This window comes from Camelus dromedarius, chromosome 30 (genome assembly GCF_036321535.1).
Source record: "Camelus dromedarius isolate mCamDro1 chromosome 30, mCamDro1.pat, whole genome shotgun sequence".
NCBI lineage: Eukaryota > Metazoa > Chordata > Mammalia > Artiodactyla > Camelidae > Camelus > Camelus dromedarius.
The window spans coordinates 24606613-24625392 of NC_087465.1; the positions used below are offsets into that span (position 1 = coordinate 24606613).

The window sequence follows — 18780 nt, forward strand, 5'->3', positions numbered from 1 at the left end:
TTTGTTGTGAACAAAATCAAAAACTGTAATTCTTTCTGTGAGGCTGACTGAGATAACGGAGTAGACCCCATAAAATTGTGATTAGCCTAAAGTTAAGGTTAAAGCTTATCTTCTCCCTTGCTGCCCCACACTGTGACTCCTTCCTCTTCGAGTTTCACATCCGAGGCACCCCTGACCTCTTGGGCCGTCACTCTGCTGTGGGGACTGTCCCGTTCAGGGGAGGCTGCTCAGCAACATCCCGGCCTCTCCCCACAAGATGCTGGTCCTCTTCCACCCCCAGCTGCAACAGCTAAACATATCTCCAGACACTGCTGAGAGTTCCCTGGGGGCAACCTGCCCTAGGCGGGGAAACACGGCTCTTCAGGAAGAGGAACTCCCCATCCTCGGTACCAGCAGTAACAAGGACAGCATATACCTGTTCACTGACTGCCTGCCACAAGGCAGCACGTTCTCAACATTCTACATCCATTCAATCGTTTACTCCCTGAACAACCCTCTGAACTGGGTCGCTGCACAGAGGAAGAGAGAGACACAGTGGGGTTAAGCAGCCTGCACAAGGTCACAGGGCCATTGAGGGGCAGAGCAGGGACCCACACGCAGCCACGCTGCGCTCACAGGTGTCCGCCCTCATGCACTTAACTCCCAGGCGCTGCGGAGCTTCCCATCCTGCTTGGGCCAGTCCTCGGACGCTGTCCGTGAAGACCAGTCCGACGGCAGCTTCAGACCTTTCCGATTGTGCTCGACACTAGGTTAGTGCCCCCGGTCCTTGGAGTCCCAGGACTCTCCCCTGGGTCCTGCCCTCATTGGCTGTCAGTGGAAGAGCTGGACTCTCACCCGTGACTTGCTTCAATCCCAAAGAAGCCTGCTGACCAGTCACAGTGTAGACATCTGCTTACAGCTGTGCCTGGGACGCAGTAAGTTACGGCAGGGCCATGTCAGCTTTTCCTCCCCGACTATCATGAGCTGCTTTAAGGGCAGGGATCTTTGAACTATGTCATTGTACAGCCCCGGTGCTCTATACAGAGTCAGCTCTCAATAAACAAGTCAACAAACCAGACGGCTTCCTTCAAAAACAGATCCAACACTTGGCCAGTGCTACTTAGTTGAGCCACTATCCTTAACTAAGAGCTACCAGAGGGAGGGTACAGGTCAGTGGCAGAGCACGTGCTTAGCATGCACGAGGGCCTGGGTTCAATCCCCAATAACTCCAATAAAGAAAAACAAAGAGATACCTTTGATAGTACATACTTCATTTAACAAAGAAAAAATTCATACATGAAATTTAGAAAGGATATAACACAAATGGCATTCTCATATAATGCTGACAATTACTCAGATTGATTAAAAACTGCTAAGTGTCCTCGAGAAACAAATCATATGCCTCAAAACTGTGTATAAATTTGAGCCAACAATTCATCCTGATAACCAGCTATGTACACAAGCGTGTCAGGATGCTCACCATAGTCTTTTTTGTAACACTGAGAAACTGGAAAATTTTTTACAGTATGTTTAAGTTTTGCTTTTATTTCACATTTCAAAAAAATAATTTTTCTTTTTTTTGAGAGTAATTAGGTTCATTTATTCATTTATTTAAATGGAGGGACTGGGGATTGAGCCCAGGACCTTGTGCATGCTAATCTAAGCATGCACCCTACCACTGAGATATACCCACCCCCCACTATTTCATGTTTTTAAACAGAAGTTCACATATAGGTGAGACGAAGGAGCTCCCTTTGACATTTATGGAATTAACACATATAGTTTAACTACTAGCACTCAACTCCGGAGGGCCACAGCATGTTATAAAACGTGTGATTTTGCTGTTGCATAAACGTGGACAGCACCCCCTCCCTCCCCATGAAGGGCGGCAGGAAACTCTTTCCTGGTTAGTGCAGGACCTGTCCACCATCGAGCTCTCGCATCTTAAATCAGCTCCGATACTGCCAGATGAGCCCCAGTGCTGAGCTACAGTGACCAACAGAGATGACCGGGAAACTGACCCCACTGCGGTTCCAAAGCCCTGGGCTCAGAACTGCCCTCAGACTAGACAGGAGCAGCCTGGAAAGCCCGAGATTGACAGATGAATGATCTGTAACACACTGAGACGCAGCCACATTCCAGTTAACTCCAGGCCTGATGAGGGAACCTGGCAGCTGAGATGGTCTCCAGCACACATCTCCTTAAGACTGGACCAAGAGCTACAGCCTTGTTTCAAGTATCTTCCACACCTCGGAGTAGTTTTATTAACCCTGGAGATGTGGCTGATCGCTCTGCTGTTATCTGCCTGCACTTCCCTCCACCCTGACGCCTTAGATCCCTAACTATCCGCTTTACTCCAGTGGCAGCTATGTCTGGTCCATCAGCACACCTTCTACTGTCCTTTGTCATTAAGGCAGGCACATAGTCCCCGGCCCACTAAATAAACCACAGCAATGTGAAACACTTCTCAAAAGCCGTGGTGTGGAACCCATGGGGCTTCGTGAAGCTCTCCGGGGGCGTAAGGGTAGAGTGCCACATAGAGCTGCCTCCCAGCTGGTGGCCCCACCTCCCGCTCTGGGGAGCGGCCCCGGGACAGGAAAAGGTAAGCGCCCGCTTTGAAAGCACACGCCCAGGACTGGGAAAGCCCACATGGTACTGGAGCCTTCTCGCTCTGGCCTGTACCTCTGGTAAGATGAACTGCTCCACAGGCTTGTACCAGCTTGTTCACCTGCACCCCACAGCTCGGAGGGCTGAAGCGAGCGACAAAGAGGGCCTCCTGCAATTGCGGGGGGGAAGGAAGACAAGAAGAAATACCTCACGTCAGTCACGGCAGATGCAACGGGTTTCCAAACAGCTTATGGCTCGGTCAGCTAAACTCTCAGTGGCCCCAACCATGGTTACGAACATGGCTCCACTTTGGTTTCGGAACCACTTGGGTTTTCTAGTGCAATCATGGTTATTAAACAAAGATATTTAAGATACGAAAGTTGTCAAGAAGTTCTAAGACACTAAATATATAACCCACATAACCTCAAAAAAGCTACCTTACAATGAGGGGCATTAGGAGCGGTATAAGTTGTGTTGAATTAAGCCGACTACCAGGCTTGACCCCAGAGAGTCAGGAATAAACTGAAAGATTAGAGATTTCTACATAAAACAGAGGTACCCAGGAATCTCCCTTCAAAAGGACGCTTTAGAAGAAAAAAACAAAATCGAAAAAGGGAACACAAGAGAGGGCTAACTGTCTTTGTCTATTGTTTTCGTTGGGTTCTTTCTCCCTGTTTTAGGCAAGAATATCTCCTTATTCTCAAGCCTACTCTTAGACACCAATTTACCACAGGGGAAGCTTCTGTTAAAGCTATCAAGGCCATGCAGAAAGTCAGAATGAAGGGGGTTTTAATAAATTATACATGTTTCTTTCATTAACATCAATTCTTGGCAATGCTGTGGTAAGACTTTTTACATGGTGACAACCTGTGAACCCAGAAGGGTCTACCTTAGATTACGCCTTTCTTGAGGACAAGGATTAACCTCTCCTTGGTTAAAAATAAGGCAGCTCAAAGTTAAATCAACATGATCAAGAACTACATCTGAATCAAACCACTTGACTGATAAGCACTGTGAATGGTTCTGAAAAGCCTACATATACTACAATTAACTGTTAAATTCAACACTGATGCTACTTTCTAGATAAGGCTGACGGTGGAATTCAGAGTGCTGCTGTCCCAGTCACCTGTCTGAGCTGCGGTGTCCACGAAACCCTCAACCACAAGAATACACGAACGCCGGCACTTGAGTAACATGATACAGCTCTTCTGGCAGGAACCATCACTGAGCGCTGCTCCCTCTCTACATTTATATTTATGTCATTAAGCACGCTTACAAAAGACACAGGTTCTTTAGAGGACGAAGGAACAGGACAAACTGCAAACAAATTTAATCGTAAACTGATCTGCGTTTATTGCTGACTCTAATACTGTTATCCATCAGTAACAATCAATTTTAGTAATACAGAAACATTTTTAAAGATGCCTTGAAAAAACTGAACAGAGTTCTGCTTCCAGGGATATAAAATTCTCCTAAAGATAACAATTATGAACAGTAGATGAAACATTTTAAAAAATGATCTGAAGGCACTGGAATGCACACAAAGCAGGCAGAAACTGGAGGAAAATCAATACCAAGAAGATGAGAAAGACACTGGGTGCGTGTGTCCCCACTTTTTTTCTTTAATGGCTTTTTGTCTGAGGCACACCTCAGGGGGCTAACTAAAAATCCGAAAAAACAAACAAACAAAAAACAAAGCTGTGGCCTTTCTGGCTGCAAATCAGAAGACAGAGCAGTGGCAAACAGATGAGCTAACAATGCGGAAGAAAACCCCAGAAAGGAAGCAGTCACAGAGAAAGCTCTGAACTCTTCATATAAATTCTATCCTAACCCGTGGCTGACTCGGAAATGCACAAAGAAGAATCCAAGTGCCCGTCTAGACCCAAATGAACAGAACAGAGATTTCAGCCACTGCCCACTACAAGGATACAGGACTGAGAGCCTGAGCCCAGCTAACTTAACTGACTGCTACAAGAAACAAAAAAGTCAACACTCCTCAAAGAATAAGAGGATGCCCAGATCCTACAGTGAACCATTCACAATACCCAGGACACAACCCCAAGTTACTCGATATAAAACAGGAAAGTGTTACCATACTCGAGAGGAAAGATAATCAATAAAGACAGGCCAAGATGACTCAGAGCAGCAGACAGGATCTTACAGCCATTAATCACACTTAAGGTCAAGGCCATAGAGAACACATGTTCAAATTGAACTCAGAAAAATACAAAATTTAGAAAAACAGGAAATTTTAGAAAAATAGAAACTTCGAGAATTAAATGGAAATTTTAGAACTAAATGTACAATATCTTAAAAAAAATCATTGGCTAGGCTTAAAAGATTTGAGGTGACATAAGAGTCAGTAAACGTGAATATAGATGAACAGAAATCAAATTTCAAATCAAATTTGAAAAACAGGAAAAAAACTGAAAAAAATGAACACAGTCTTATGACCTGTGGGACAATATGGAAAAGTCTAACGTACATGTAAGTGGAATCCCAGAATGAGTGGAGAGAAATGAGGTGAAGAAAAACCCAGCAAAAACCACACTAAGGTACAACACAATCAAACTGCTTAAAACCAATACGTATAAAGAGAAAAACTCAAGAGTAGCCAGGAGAAAACAAAACCAAACCCACACTACATACATCATACACCAGAACAACCATCCGAAGGCAGACTGACTTCTCTCCAGGAAACACAGAAGCCAGAAAACACTGGAGTGCTATCTTTAAAATACTGGAAAGTAAAGAAGGCAACCCAGAATTTCAATATCTAGAAAATACCCACAAAAATAAAGGAGGGGAATAATAAAGGCAAAATAAAAACATGTTCAGAAAAATGAAAACTAAGCAAATTCATCACCAGCAAACTTGCACTGTAAGAATTAGTAACGATTATGATTTGGGCTGAAGGAGAAGGTATCAGATGGATATTCAGGAGGAATGAAGAACAACAGAAATGGTAAGTAAGTGGGCAAATATAAAAGATTATTCTCTCTAAATTACTTTAATACACATTTAGCTTTTTAAAGCAAAAACCATAGCACTGTATCGTGGGGTTTATAGCACACAGAGATATAAGGCATATGACAACCAGAGCAAAGAAGATTGGGGACAGTAAATTGGGTTATACAAGGCTCTTACATTTTATATGAAGGGGTACAATGTTAACTTAAAGAAGATTGAAAAGTTCAGGATGTGTTGTAATTCTTATGTCAATCAGACACAAAGAATTATAGTACAAAGAGCTGTAGCTAAAAGGACAAGAGAGAGATTAAAGTGGAATTCTAAAAAAATACCCAATTAACCCAAAAGAAGGCAGGAAAGGAGGAAAAGAAAAACAAACAAAAAGTAGAACATGCAGAAAACATAGCAAAATGAAAAACTGGAAATCCAAACACTTTACTAATTGCATTAAGTGTAAATGGAATAAACACTCCATGTAAAAAGCAGAGATTCTCAGACTGGATAAAAAGGAAGACCTAACTATATGTTGTCCACAAGAAACACAATTTCCAGCAATATATAAAAAGAATAATACATCACACTCAACAGGAATACGAAGTTGGCTGAATACTCCAAAAGTTAATAAACGTAATTCATCACAGTAACAGAATAAAGGAGAAAAACCCTGGAAACATTCCAGATGTCCATCAAGACTAGATAAACATTGTACATTGTTGGAATACAACTTAGCAATTCAAAGAAGGAGAAGGAAAAATTTACTGATACATACAATGACATGGATGAATTTCAAAAATATGTTGACTGAAAGAAGCCTTACACAAGAGAGTGCTTAGTATATGATTCTATTTATATATGAAGTAGGATCCTACAACAGGCAAAACTAGTCAATGGTTGGGGAAAAAAAAAAAACTGGTTGCCTCTAGGGAATAAGATGAGGTGATAGGAGTTTAGATTACACAGGCTTATGCTGTTCAAAAAACTGAATGCACATTACACTGCATGTAAAATTTTAAAACCATAAACAAATATTAAAGTCTAGTTAATGATATGCACACTAAAGTGTTTAGGGCTGAATTGTACTGAGGCCTGCAACTTACTCTAAAATACATTTCTTATAAAAGATCGATGAACAACCACAGATATCACAAAGGAAATACAGCAAAATATAACTATTGTATAAACTAGCTGGTGGATATATGGATGTTCACTGTATAATTCTTTCAAGATTCATGTAGTTTAAAACCCAGGAACAGATCTTTTCAAGTACAATTCCTTGTTACACACCTTCCGATACACTCTGGGAACAATCACGCTTCCCCAAATATCAGCAACAGTAACCCCAGTTGTTTTAAATTTTTATTCCCTCTACACCCTTATCACAAAAAAGGTTTGAAGCAGCTGTTAGTCTGTGTTACGGTGACAGACTTTTCAGGTTGGAAGAAAGAGGCAGTAATACTTGATTATACCTACAAGTACAAAACTTTTAATATTTATTATCAACTTGTGAAACTCTTTAGACTTTAAGGGATTGTCCAACTCCTCCTTCCCTAGATATAACAACATTTACTCATTGGTACCCTCTCCCCAAACCAGTGCTGTAACACATTACACCATCATGTGTCTAATCGACAAGGCAGAAAAGTGCAAGTCTCCCAACCTAATAATTGCCATGAGGAAAAGCTGACGGTTTTGAAAAAGAAAAATGGGGAAAAGCGTATACAAAGCAGTACGTACCTCCTGATCTGCCTGGTAAAGCTTGACGGTGATGTTCCTCTGGAAACCCCCATCACTGGCATCATAAAACACCCCGAGACTGGTAATGACGATTGGATAGAGAACGTGGAAGCTCACGCTGACAACTCGATCCTCAGAGAGCCCTGATGAAGTGTCTTCGGAAAGACTGAATGCTTCAATTTCCTGATTCAAAACTACGGAAGCAATGAGAAAAGGAGTCTTACATAAAGAAATATACTATTTTATTTTACTACTATGCAGTAATGAAGTGGGCTTGATAGCAAAATCTAGATAATTATTTGTTATATAGTTCTTTCACAAATGGCAATACATTTTTAAAATATTTCAGAAAAATGGCTGCTTCTGGGGCGGGGGGTAAAATTTATTTTAAAATTTAAGAATGAAATTTTCAGCCACATCTATGTAAAATATTTATCAGAACTACTGTAACAGATTTTTGTACAAACATGTACGCATGTGTATATACAAACGCTACAGGGAATATTAAATTTAAAGGCATCTATTAGGAAAGGCTAAATGGGAGTACTGACTGCAGTCATAAATAATGAGTAAATTCCGTCTTGCTCTGCAAATTCCCAAGATCCTACTTCTTGCTGAGCAGTTTTTGTGGTGTCGGGCAATTATCACAGTACAAAAATAACTGAAATCACTTCAACACTGAAAACCTCTTGCTATACACTATCAGTAAGAGATAAGCACATCAAACGTGGTGAGCATTTCTGACCCCTACTTGGTGTTATGTCCCAACACATTTAATTTGCACAACTACCCTGTGTGGTCATGACCTTAGCTCCAGGTCACAGATTAAGACAATGAAGCCCAGAGACGTTAAGTAATTCGATCAAGGTCATAGAAAGTGGCAGAGCCTGGATTCAAACCAGATTTACTGCCTTCAAATTTGAAACTCTTTCTATTCCCCCTCAGTTGTCTAATCAAAGCCCAAAACAGTCCTTTTCAAATAATTTTCTCAACTACCATAAACAGATCAGGAGATATTACATGAGGCACTTAATATGGCTGAGAATATCAGTGCCACCTTGAGAAATAATATAAAAATTTATTTTAAAAGATTATTATATCAAAGTTCTTTGTATTTCTTAAATCTGTGGTTTTCCAACTTTGCAGATCACACAACCTCATCAGTTAAAAACATTTGTACACATACTCATTTATTTACAGAATATACATGTTATTATCAGTTAATATATTCAATATTAATAAAGATTAATTTTATTTTCAGATAATTTTATTTTCAGATAAACAGAAACCATTTTCTTCCCACACCCCAGTGGATCATTTAGATCCCTAGAATGCTATTTTACACTTAGTGGATGCTCAATAAAATGTGACTAAATGGAATTGATGGCTCGTAACCAATCACATACATAAGCAGGAGGAAAAAAAGGAGGATACAGATTTCATCACGGGCTGGGCAAGCACTGGCCAGAGACTCTAGACTCCAAATATACTGGACAACAACAAAAGCTTTTCTCTTTAATATACTTGGTAAATAGGATACCCAAGCTGAAGCATGTCTACTAGAGGCAGTAGGTTAAGCACATTATGACATGCAACCTGTTTTCTATCTAAAACAAATGTACCTTGAACTTCAAGCTCCCTGGACACAAGGGATCCTGCTGCTTTGACAATGCTATTAATCAGAACCTCGATACACCCTGAGTATCATGATGACCTTAAGGTACTGAAGTAAATCTAAATGCTATTTAAATCATCAAAAAGATAAAACTAGGTTTAATCTTAATTTAGTTATACCTATTTTAAAAAACTGGTAACCTAGGTATTACATATATGTAAATTTTCTATTAAAGAAAAGCTTCACTCCTTTACTATTAATGAATAGTAACATTTAAAATAAAAGTCTGGTTAATTTGAAGGTAAGTTTTCTTTAAATTTGGTTTGGTTTGGTTTTGGATTTCAAACATAATTTGTTCTAAGCTATTTTTACATCATTAGTAATACAGCATTTTGTTAGGTTCCTGATCCCTTTGCGCCCCCAGTGAAAAGCTAAAGGACTCTCTCCCCTAAAAAACACGATTATACACAAAATTTTAACATTTAATGATGTGAGCTAAATTCACAGACCTCCTAAGTAAGAAACCTCTGCTGTACAATAGACCTGAATATATAGTCCCCAATTTATTAAAAAAAAAAAAAAGCTGATTGAAACACAATTTATAAAAAGGCAGGTTCCTTAAAATAACAATAAACACTTATCATGTCCCAAGAACTATTCTAAATATTTTATATGTATCAACTAATTTCATCATCATGTCAATCCCTTACAGGTTAAGTACTTTTATCCCCAGTTTATGGAAGATGAAACTGAGGCACAGGGGTAAATAACTCTTTGAAGGTCATACAGCCGGAAAATGGCATAGCCTAGACTTAAGCCAGGAAGCCTGACTCCAGAGCCCAAGTTGTTAACCACTATACTATCACTGCCTGCAAAAGCAAGGTGCGGATAATTACATAGGTGTGGCAAATCTTAAAACACCTCAAGTCATAATCAGCACATGTAAGATTTGGAAAAGCTTAAGCTCCCTTAGAACCACAGTTGAACATAATGGGAAATACTAATAAAACAGACAGATACAGTTATCAGCTTCCTAAAACTGGTTCCCTGGTAACAGAGAACCTAACTGGGATCATTCTTCATCCTCATCAGAACTCCCACAAGTTTTTTTTTTTTTTTAACTGAAATACAGTTAGTTAAAAAATTTGTGGAAATTGACACAACATTGTAATTGCAAGGAATAAAAAAATATTACCTGTGTCTTCTATGTTTCTTTTTACTATGTGTTTTACTATATTTCTTTTGCAAAAGCTTAGGCAATAATTCTTAGAGAAAGTTAATTCACAATATTTGTATCAAGGGTATTATAAATCAACAGGCTGGTGAAATCAGCAGTTTTCCATAAGTTTAAAATTCAGTAATTCAGGATTTAGTTATGCACAAGGATTTCCAGATGCATCTGAATCATACTAAAAAATAAACTCTCCTGGATCCTAAAATTACACAAATCTATAAAGAATCTTCACAGATGCCCAGAGTGTTTAGTCTGTCTGTCAAAAAGGATGAAAGATAAATTTTAATGAAAGTTCTATTTTAGTCTGCTAAAAATAGACCACTGTACTCTCCAGCTCAGCTTCTTCTTGATATCAAACATGTACAGTACTCCTCCCCTCTGGTCGGTGGTTTCACTTTCCAAGGTTTTAGTCACCCACAGTCAACTGTGGTCCGAAAGCATTAAGTGGAAAATTCCAGAAATAATTCCTAAGTTTTAAACTGCAGGCTGTTCTGTGCAGCATGACAAAATGCCTGGCCATCCAGCTCTGTCCCACCTGTCATATGAACCATCCCTCTGTCCAACGTATCCCACCCACAGACACTCAGCAGCTGTTCGGGTTAGCAGATCAACTATCAGAGCATCCGGGTGCCTATATTCCAGTAAGCCTTATTTTACTTCAGTGAGGCCCCAAAGCACAAGAGCAATGACGGTGGCAGTTCGAATATACCAAAGAGAAGCCATAACATGTTTCCTTTAAGTAAAAAGGTGAAAGTTCTCCACTTAGTAAGGACAGAAAAAAAAAACAAAACATGCTGAGGGTGCTAAGATCTACAGTAAAAACAAATATTCTATCTGCGACATTGCCAAGAAGGAAAAAGACATCTGTGCTAATTTTGCTGTCACACTTCAAATTGCCAAAACGACGGCCACGTGCATAATAAGTGCTTAGGTAAATGGAAACGGCATTACATCTGTACAATAAGCTATTTTGAGAGACCATATCACATAATTTTTATTCAGTTTGTCTTTATAACTGTTTTATTTTATTATTTATTGTTGTCAGTCTCTTAAACTTTATCCCAGTCTGTCTGTATAGGAAAAAACATAGTCCCTGCAGGGTTTAGTCCTATGCAGGGTTTGAGGCATCCAAAGTGGGGTCTTGGACCGGGTCCCCAGTGGATAAGGGGGCACTAGTGTATATGGAGTCGCAGGGCTGAGGACAAGGAAGACTCACCTGGGTTGGTGATGTTCAGGAGTCTGCAGGGGTAAGGATCCTCCCTGTCTTCCACAGGCACTTGGCAGCCACGAGCACCCATTACAAACTTCACAAGCACACTGAGAGAAGTGTTGGCGTTAATAGCGGTTCCCCTTGCACACACACATTTCCTCAGGCCCATTTCATTTTACTTTCAGACACAAGTATTTATTAGGATGAAATCTAACTGCTTCTATTCTAGCAAAAAGGGGAACCAGCAAACCAAAAGTTGCTAACTACCAAATGACTTACGCGTAAGCCCTCTACTGCGGTACTATATTGAAGCGAGCATGAAGCTGTCTGGCCTGGCCACCAGCAAAGGCTCATGTCTTTTCAAGGCAAGCTACAGCAAAGTCAGCTTCTCCTGCCCATACCCACAAACACATCTGTATCTGCAATCTTCTTTACTGGCTTTCTTCTATTTCAGAAAATGTTCCTTTTGCTCAAGATTAGTCTTTCTTTGTTGTTTTGGGGGGGTAATTAGGTTTATTTATTTTTAGTGGAGGTACTGAGGATTGAACCCAGGACCTTGTGCATGCTAAGCACACACTCTACCACTGAGCTACACCCTCCCCCTCAAGATTAGTCTTTCTATCCAAGAGGAAGTCCTCTCCTCTCCTTGACCTTGCATCACTAGCTACCTGCGCCCATGGCTCCTTCCCTATACGTTATAAGTATGATGAAGCCTGGACATTAATTTCTGTTTACCTACCATCCCTCCTGGCCCCCATCCTTTCTTTTACAGTGAAGTCCTACAAAGGAATAACTAAAATTGCAGCTCTAGTTGCTCATTTCACAAAACAGATTTTGGCTTCAATACCCACCATTCCCACTGAGACGTCTACCACCAGTATAGCCAGTGATCTGCTGCTAAATCAGCAGACGCTCTCCAGCCCTCACCTATGCGGCTTCCTGTGGCTCTTGGAAGAGCTCTCTCCCTTCTCCACGCGGCAGCTCAGCAGGCTCCGCAACTCTCCTCGCCCAGCTGGTCCAGTACAAGTGGATATAACCCCGGGGCTTTGCCCTGGGACCTCTTCTCACTTTACTCACTCTTTTCACTTGCTCTCGCTGGACAATTTTTATTCCCAAGGCTTCAACTAGACTGAGAATGATTCCTGAATTGGCATCTCTAGTTTGGCCTCAACTTCTAAGTAAAAGACCCACCAATTCATGGTACATCTTCACCCAGATGGCCCAGACAGTGGCTCTGACTGGGTCACGGGGGCCAACTGCAAAGTTCTCAAGAAATCTGTGAGCTGGTTATGAAGCACAGCCTTTATTAAAAATTAACTTATATAAACTTACAGTTAAGTACATTAAAAACAGAGGAAATAACTGGATTCACGACTTCTTAGTTACCTCACTCCTGCCTGTGCTCCTGAGCTGGTTTGCACCGACAGCACCCACGTGGTGGAAACCCCACAACGCAATGCTCCCACCTGTCCTCCCCGGCCCTGTAGTCAGAGATATCACATTAGTAGCTTGAAACTGGCTGTGGTGGGAACATGACAACATGGAAACTGGCAAACACTACAAATAAGGGTTTGGTTTATTGTTTTGCTGACTGTCTAGATTTAGTGACGGAGAAAACGTTAGTAATGCAGGTTAAACTTAAAAATGCGAAGCAAAACAAAACGACAACCTATGGAATGGGAGAACATTTTTGCAAATGAAACCAACAAAGGCTTGATCTCCAGAATATATAAGCAGCTCATATGACTTAATAAGAAAAAAACAAACAGCCCAATCCAAAAATGGGCAGAAGACCTAAATAAGCAATTCTCCAAGGAAGAAACACAAATGATCAATAGACACATGAAAAAATGCTCAATATCACTAATTATCAGAGAAATGCAAATCAAAACTACAATGAGGTATCACCTCACACCAGTCAGAATGGCCATCATTCAAAAGTCCACAAATAACAAATGCTGGAGAGGCTGTGGAGAAAAGGGAACCCTCCTACACTGCTGGTGGGAATGCAGTTTGGTGCAGCCACTGTGGAAAACAGTACGGAGATTCCTCAAAACACTAGGAATAGACTTACCGTATGACCCAGGAATCCCGGTGCTGGGCATATATCCAGAAGGAACCCTACTTCAAAAAGACACCTGCACCCCAATGTTCATAGCAGCACTATTTACAATAGCCAAGACATGGAAACAGCCTAAATGTCCATCAACAGATGACTGGATAAAGAAGATATGGTATGTTTATACAATGTAATACTATTCAGCCATAAAAACCGACAACACAATGCCATTTGCAGCAACATGGATGTTCCTGGAGAATGTCATTCTAAGTGAAGTCAGCCAGAAAGAGAAAGGAAAATACCATATGAGATTGCTCATATGTGGAATCTAAAAAAAAAAAACAAAAAAACAAAAAAACATAAATACAAAACAGAAACAGACTCACAGACATAGAATACAAACTAGTGGTTGCCAAGGGGGCAGGGGTGGGAAGGGACAGACTGGGATTTCAAAATGTAGAATAGATAATCAAGATTATACTGTATAGCACAGGGAAATATATACAAGATCTGGTGGTAGCTCACAGCAAAAGAACTGTGACAATATATGTATGTTCATGTATAACTGAAAAATTGTGCTCTACAATGGAATTTGACACAACATTGTAAAATGACTATAATTCAATAAAAAAAAGTTAAAAAAAAAAAAAGAACAAATATGAACCGCTTAGAGGAGGTACCCAGAATACGCAGATTCATAGACAGAAAGTAGAACTGAAATTACCAGGGGTGACAGAAGGGGGCAGTGGGAGTTATTGTTTAATGGGCAAAGATTTTCAGTTTGGGATGATGAAAAATTTCTGGAAATGGATGGTGGTGATGACTGTACAATATTGCGAATGTACTTACTGTACACTGGAAAATGATTAAAATGGTAACTTTAAAAAAATGCGACCTGTTTGTGGCCATTCCATTGTGAAGAGTATGAAAAATTGAGGAAATACTCTTCCATGGTTCAAAACCTATTATCTGATTCAGCAAAGACGTCACTCACTTCCTCACTGAGGGTAAAGTCCTGTCACACAGCTAAGCTGTCACTTCAGTCTTACCCTTTACCTTACAGGGAACAGTCATGTCAGAGCTACAGGCATCAGCTGCAGCTGTGAGGAGGCTCCAGTGCAGTGGAAGCAGCCTAAGAATCGGTCGGCTACATGGGACTTCATAAGGGCGAGTATGACGTGTGATTATGGCTCCATCACGTGGTTCGCCGCCTTCACAGCGATAAGACACGCAGGAAACACGCAAGAACGGGTAAGCATGCCTTCTCTTTAGAGAGCCGGCTGCCAAACATCCCCAGTGCACTGCCACCGGCAGGCACCTCGGACTGCATACAGCTCCCTCCCCGTGAAGCCTGATTTTTGTCTTGACTGACGATTTCATTCTTTCTCATGTCTGAAGCTGGCAACCACCCTCGAGTCCGCCTCCTTTTACATTCAATTATGTTACTTCTTAAAAGGTCAAGGCTTTAGCCCAGCCCCTCAGCAGCCCCAATCTGCACATGCTCACCCCCTGCCCGGCCTGGGCACCGGCGCCGCTCCCGGGTATCAGCCCTCCCGCCTTCCCTCGGTGACAGCCTCCCTCTCTGCCCCTCTCCCCTTCCCTCAGGCTCTCCACCCTCGCCCTGAGCTCTGCACTCCAGCCACACAGGACTGTAAGGAGTCTCCCAAACACTCCAGGCTATTTCACACCTGTTTCTACCACAGGCACAGAGAACATCTTATTACACTGCTACACCCATTTCCTTCTTCTCAACTCCGACCCCCCATGCAGACTCAGCCTATCCCGTACCTGTGTATCCACTACACACAGCACACTACCTGTATACACAGCACTTAATAACTCCTTGTGAAATTACAGCTTCAGTACAAAGGCTTCTAATTAAATAATGTCTTTGAAATATATGTAGAATCTGGCTCCTTCAGTGAAATGCAAGATTTGAAAGTAAGCCAGAAGCACAGAAATGTAAACACTTTCTTTTTACTAATGACCAGTTAAGGCAGAACACCTTTTATAAACAACCAGCATTTAGAATAAAAGTATAAACAGCCTTGAATAAATCTGTTAATTAAATTATTGCAGATATTTACCAAATTTGTTTTTTTAGTTACCATAGTCTTACTAGATCCACAAAATTACTCTGCCCCAGGAAGAAGTTTTTAGCTAATATCTGTCTCTATACAAATATCCCACCATTTTTATAAAACAAATCACCAAGCTTACTAAATTTAAAGAAAATATACTATGATAATACATAAATTACTGGTGATTGCCTGAAATGTCCATATTACTCATTATATTTAGCTCCTAGTCATTCCCTTAATAGTTGTTCAGTACCTTACTCTGTGCCAAGTTGGGTTTTAGGTTCTGGAAATACACCAATGAAAAAAATTGAAGCCCCTAGGCTCACAACACATATTCCACTAGGGAAAGACAAACAATTTATAAACATACAACTAAATATAATAAACATGCTAGTCAGTGATAAGTACTTATAGAGAAAAATAAAGCCAAGTAAGGGAGGACAAGGTTGGAATGGTACTATTTAATATGGTGCTGCTTGCTAAGGTGGTATCCGAGCAGAGACCTGAGGAAAGTGAGGAAGTGAGCCACACAGACAAGCAATGGAAGAGTGGGACAGGCAGGAGGAACAGCAAGCGCAAAGGCCCTGAGGCAGGAGCACATTTAGTATACTGAGGCACCGCAGGGTGGCCAGTGCAAGGGATGTAGATATAGATGAGGTCAAAGACCACAGTGAAGACTTGGAATTTCACTCTGAGCAAGAAGAGAAGTCAGCAGAGGGATGTAAGCAGAAAACTGACACAATTAGACTCACTTTAAAAGGACCACTCTGGCTACTGTACAGAAAATAAAACATAAGGGATCAAGGGTGGAAGCAGGAAATTCAGACCGGGAGGCTTCTGCAATGATCTAGGTGAGAGGTAACGGTGACCCAGACCAGGACAGCGGTTCTGACAGTAGTGGTAACGGTGGTGAGAAGTTGGACTCTGGATATGATCTACAGGCAACAACAAGAAAATACGCCAATGGACTGGATGTGGCATGTGAGACAAAGAAGAATGAGGTAACAGTTTGTAAAATTTTAAAACCTTGTATTTTCCTGATGCCTCAACACCATGACCAGTGAGCATCCTCTCCAGATGACTGGGTGCACTGGGGACAAGGCTGGGCCCTGCCTCCTTGCCCCGCCCTGGGAGTGACCCAGTGACAGCCAAGCCCAACAAAGAAATGCCCTCACGTTTTCTGCTTGTACTTTTTTCACCCTGACCTCAAATAAAGGCACCTGCCCGCGGTCCTCACTCTCTCGGCGCCCCACCTGCCTGTTGAGCCTGCTCTCTGGACGCTCCTCCCATGTGGCGCTATGCTGCCCTCTCAGGACCCTCTCCCAGGGTAGTCTTCATTGCCCTGGTGGAATGATCCATGAAGACCCCACAAGGGGGACTTCCTACACCATTCACAACAAAACACCGAGGTTTCTGGTCTGAGAACCTGGGAGACAGGGGTCATATTTTTTGCACCGGGAGAGACTGCAAGAAGTGCAGGTTTTCCAGGTGGTTCTGGCAGGAGTGATGATTCTCAGTCCTTTCATGTGCTGGGCAGTGGCTTCTGTTCTCACTGCGATCATGAACTAGAGAAACCCGTCTTGAAGAGGAATGGAAGCTGCTCTGAGTTAGGCAGGAAATCTATAAATGTTCACTACTGGTGACAAGAAAATTCACAACTGCAATTCCCTTGTAGTGGTACTCAGTCACAAATGTGCAGGTTTAATGCCACCCTCAGGGCCTTCTCTGCGTATCAGTGACTTCACACGAGCAGAGAGGTATCATCACATAACTAGAAGCCCAAACTTCCACACTTTTCCACCAGCCTTCACTACGTCATCTTCAGAGGCTGGTTTCCCTGAGAAGACTAAGGCCTTGGGCTTCTAACCAATCACGGAGTCACCTAACATCAATGTGTGACGTGCAACCAAGGCTCGGGCCTGGAAGGGCACTCAGGAAGAGCAGGGCAGACTACACAAACCACAGACCACACAACTACCCGGCACTACAGGACTGAAGGAAGTCAGGTGTATCTCTGTAAAGTTAGTCAAAAGCATGTATAGACACACACGTGTCTAACAGAGAACTACCCAGGACAGAACTTTTAAAGAACTGTTAGTCTAAATCAAAGGAAAAAAACCAAAAAGCCAAAAAACAAAAACAAACCAAACTAGGTATCTATAAAAACAAGATATGTTGGGGGAGGATATAGCTCAATTGGTAGAGTGTGTGCTTAGCATCCTGGGTTCAATCGCCAGTACCTCCACAAAAATAAGTAAATAAACCTAATTACCACGGCTCCCCTCCTGAAAATTATTTTTCAAATGAGGTATGTTAACCAATGAATATATTCTTCTCCAACTTTCGGCTTCAAACCTTGGTTAAATTGACTTTTTGGGCCCCTCTGTATGGAGGAAAAACAAAACAAAATAGCCACTTCTCCCAGGAAAGGAGGCCACGTATCTGAATTAACATCTTGGACTAAGCAAGAGGAGGTTTTTCGGGACACTAATTCAGCACATCAGGCAGGGTGTGAAATCAGGAAACCTACTGCTGGCTCAGTGCTGGATGCTGTAGTGAGTGCTTCAGCCACGTGCTTCTTATAATGTTGCGAAGTTCATGGTTATTGTGAGCAGACAGCACGCCAACCACCACATCATAGTGACTGGATTTCCATTGAGGAAGTAAGGTCAGTTGATCTAGAAATGAGCAACAATAAATCAGAAGAGTCATGTCTCAATGACTGTTAAGTTCAATATGTAACATAAAAATGTTTATTATAATATGAACCTATGTTCATGTCTGCAGAAAATGCAACCAAATACAAAAAATTTTTTTTCATTTTCTACATTTTGGTGTAGAGTCTTCTTGCTTCCACACCTAGCTATGCATCCATGCTCATGTAAGTATGTAAATTCTTCAAAGAAAATAAGGTGTGTCTGAGAAGGATCAGTTTGGAAAGTCAATGTGGCATAAACCATAAAACAGTAGGTAGTAAGAGTCAATTAGACTATGGTCAGAATCCTGGCTCTTTATTTAACTTCTTGAGCCTCAGTTTCCTTAAGTAGAAATGGGTACAATAATACTTCTCATAATTGTAAGAACTAAATGAGATGATGTGTATAAAGGTACTGGTTTGGTACCAGGCAAATAGGAGGCATTCAACAACCACTAACTGCAACAATCAATGTGCTTTCAACAGTGAAGTCCCACATTAATATTAGTTATTAAGTTCAGGAAATGAAACTGAAGGACTACTGGAAAGAATCAGAATGCTATTTATGTCAATAAATTCTACAGCCAGTAAACATT

General features: G+C 41.3%; 1 protein-coding gene across 1 annotated transcript in view; it reads right to left on the bottom strand.

Moving 5' to 3' along the window:
- LOC105088828 (UDP-GalNAc:beta-1,3-N-acetylgalactosaminyltransferase 2) overlaps positions 1-18780 on the bottom strand; it is a 46948-nt gene that overhangs the window by 18763 nt on the left and 9405 nt on the right. The window contains 5 exon segments of the mRNA XM_064480928.1: positions 2662-2698; positions 2700-2755; positions 7291-7484; positions 11356-11456; positions 18020-18167. Coding sequence (XP_064336998.1) covers positions 2662-2698; positions 2700-2755; positions 7291-7484; positions 11356-11456; positions 18020-18167 — 536 coding nt within the window.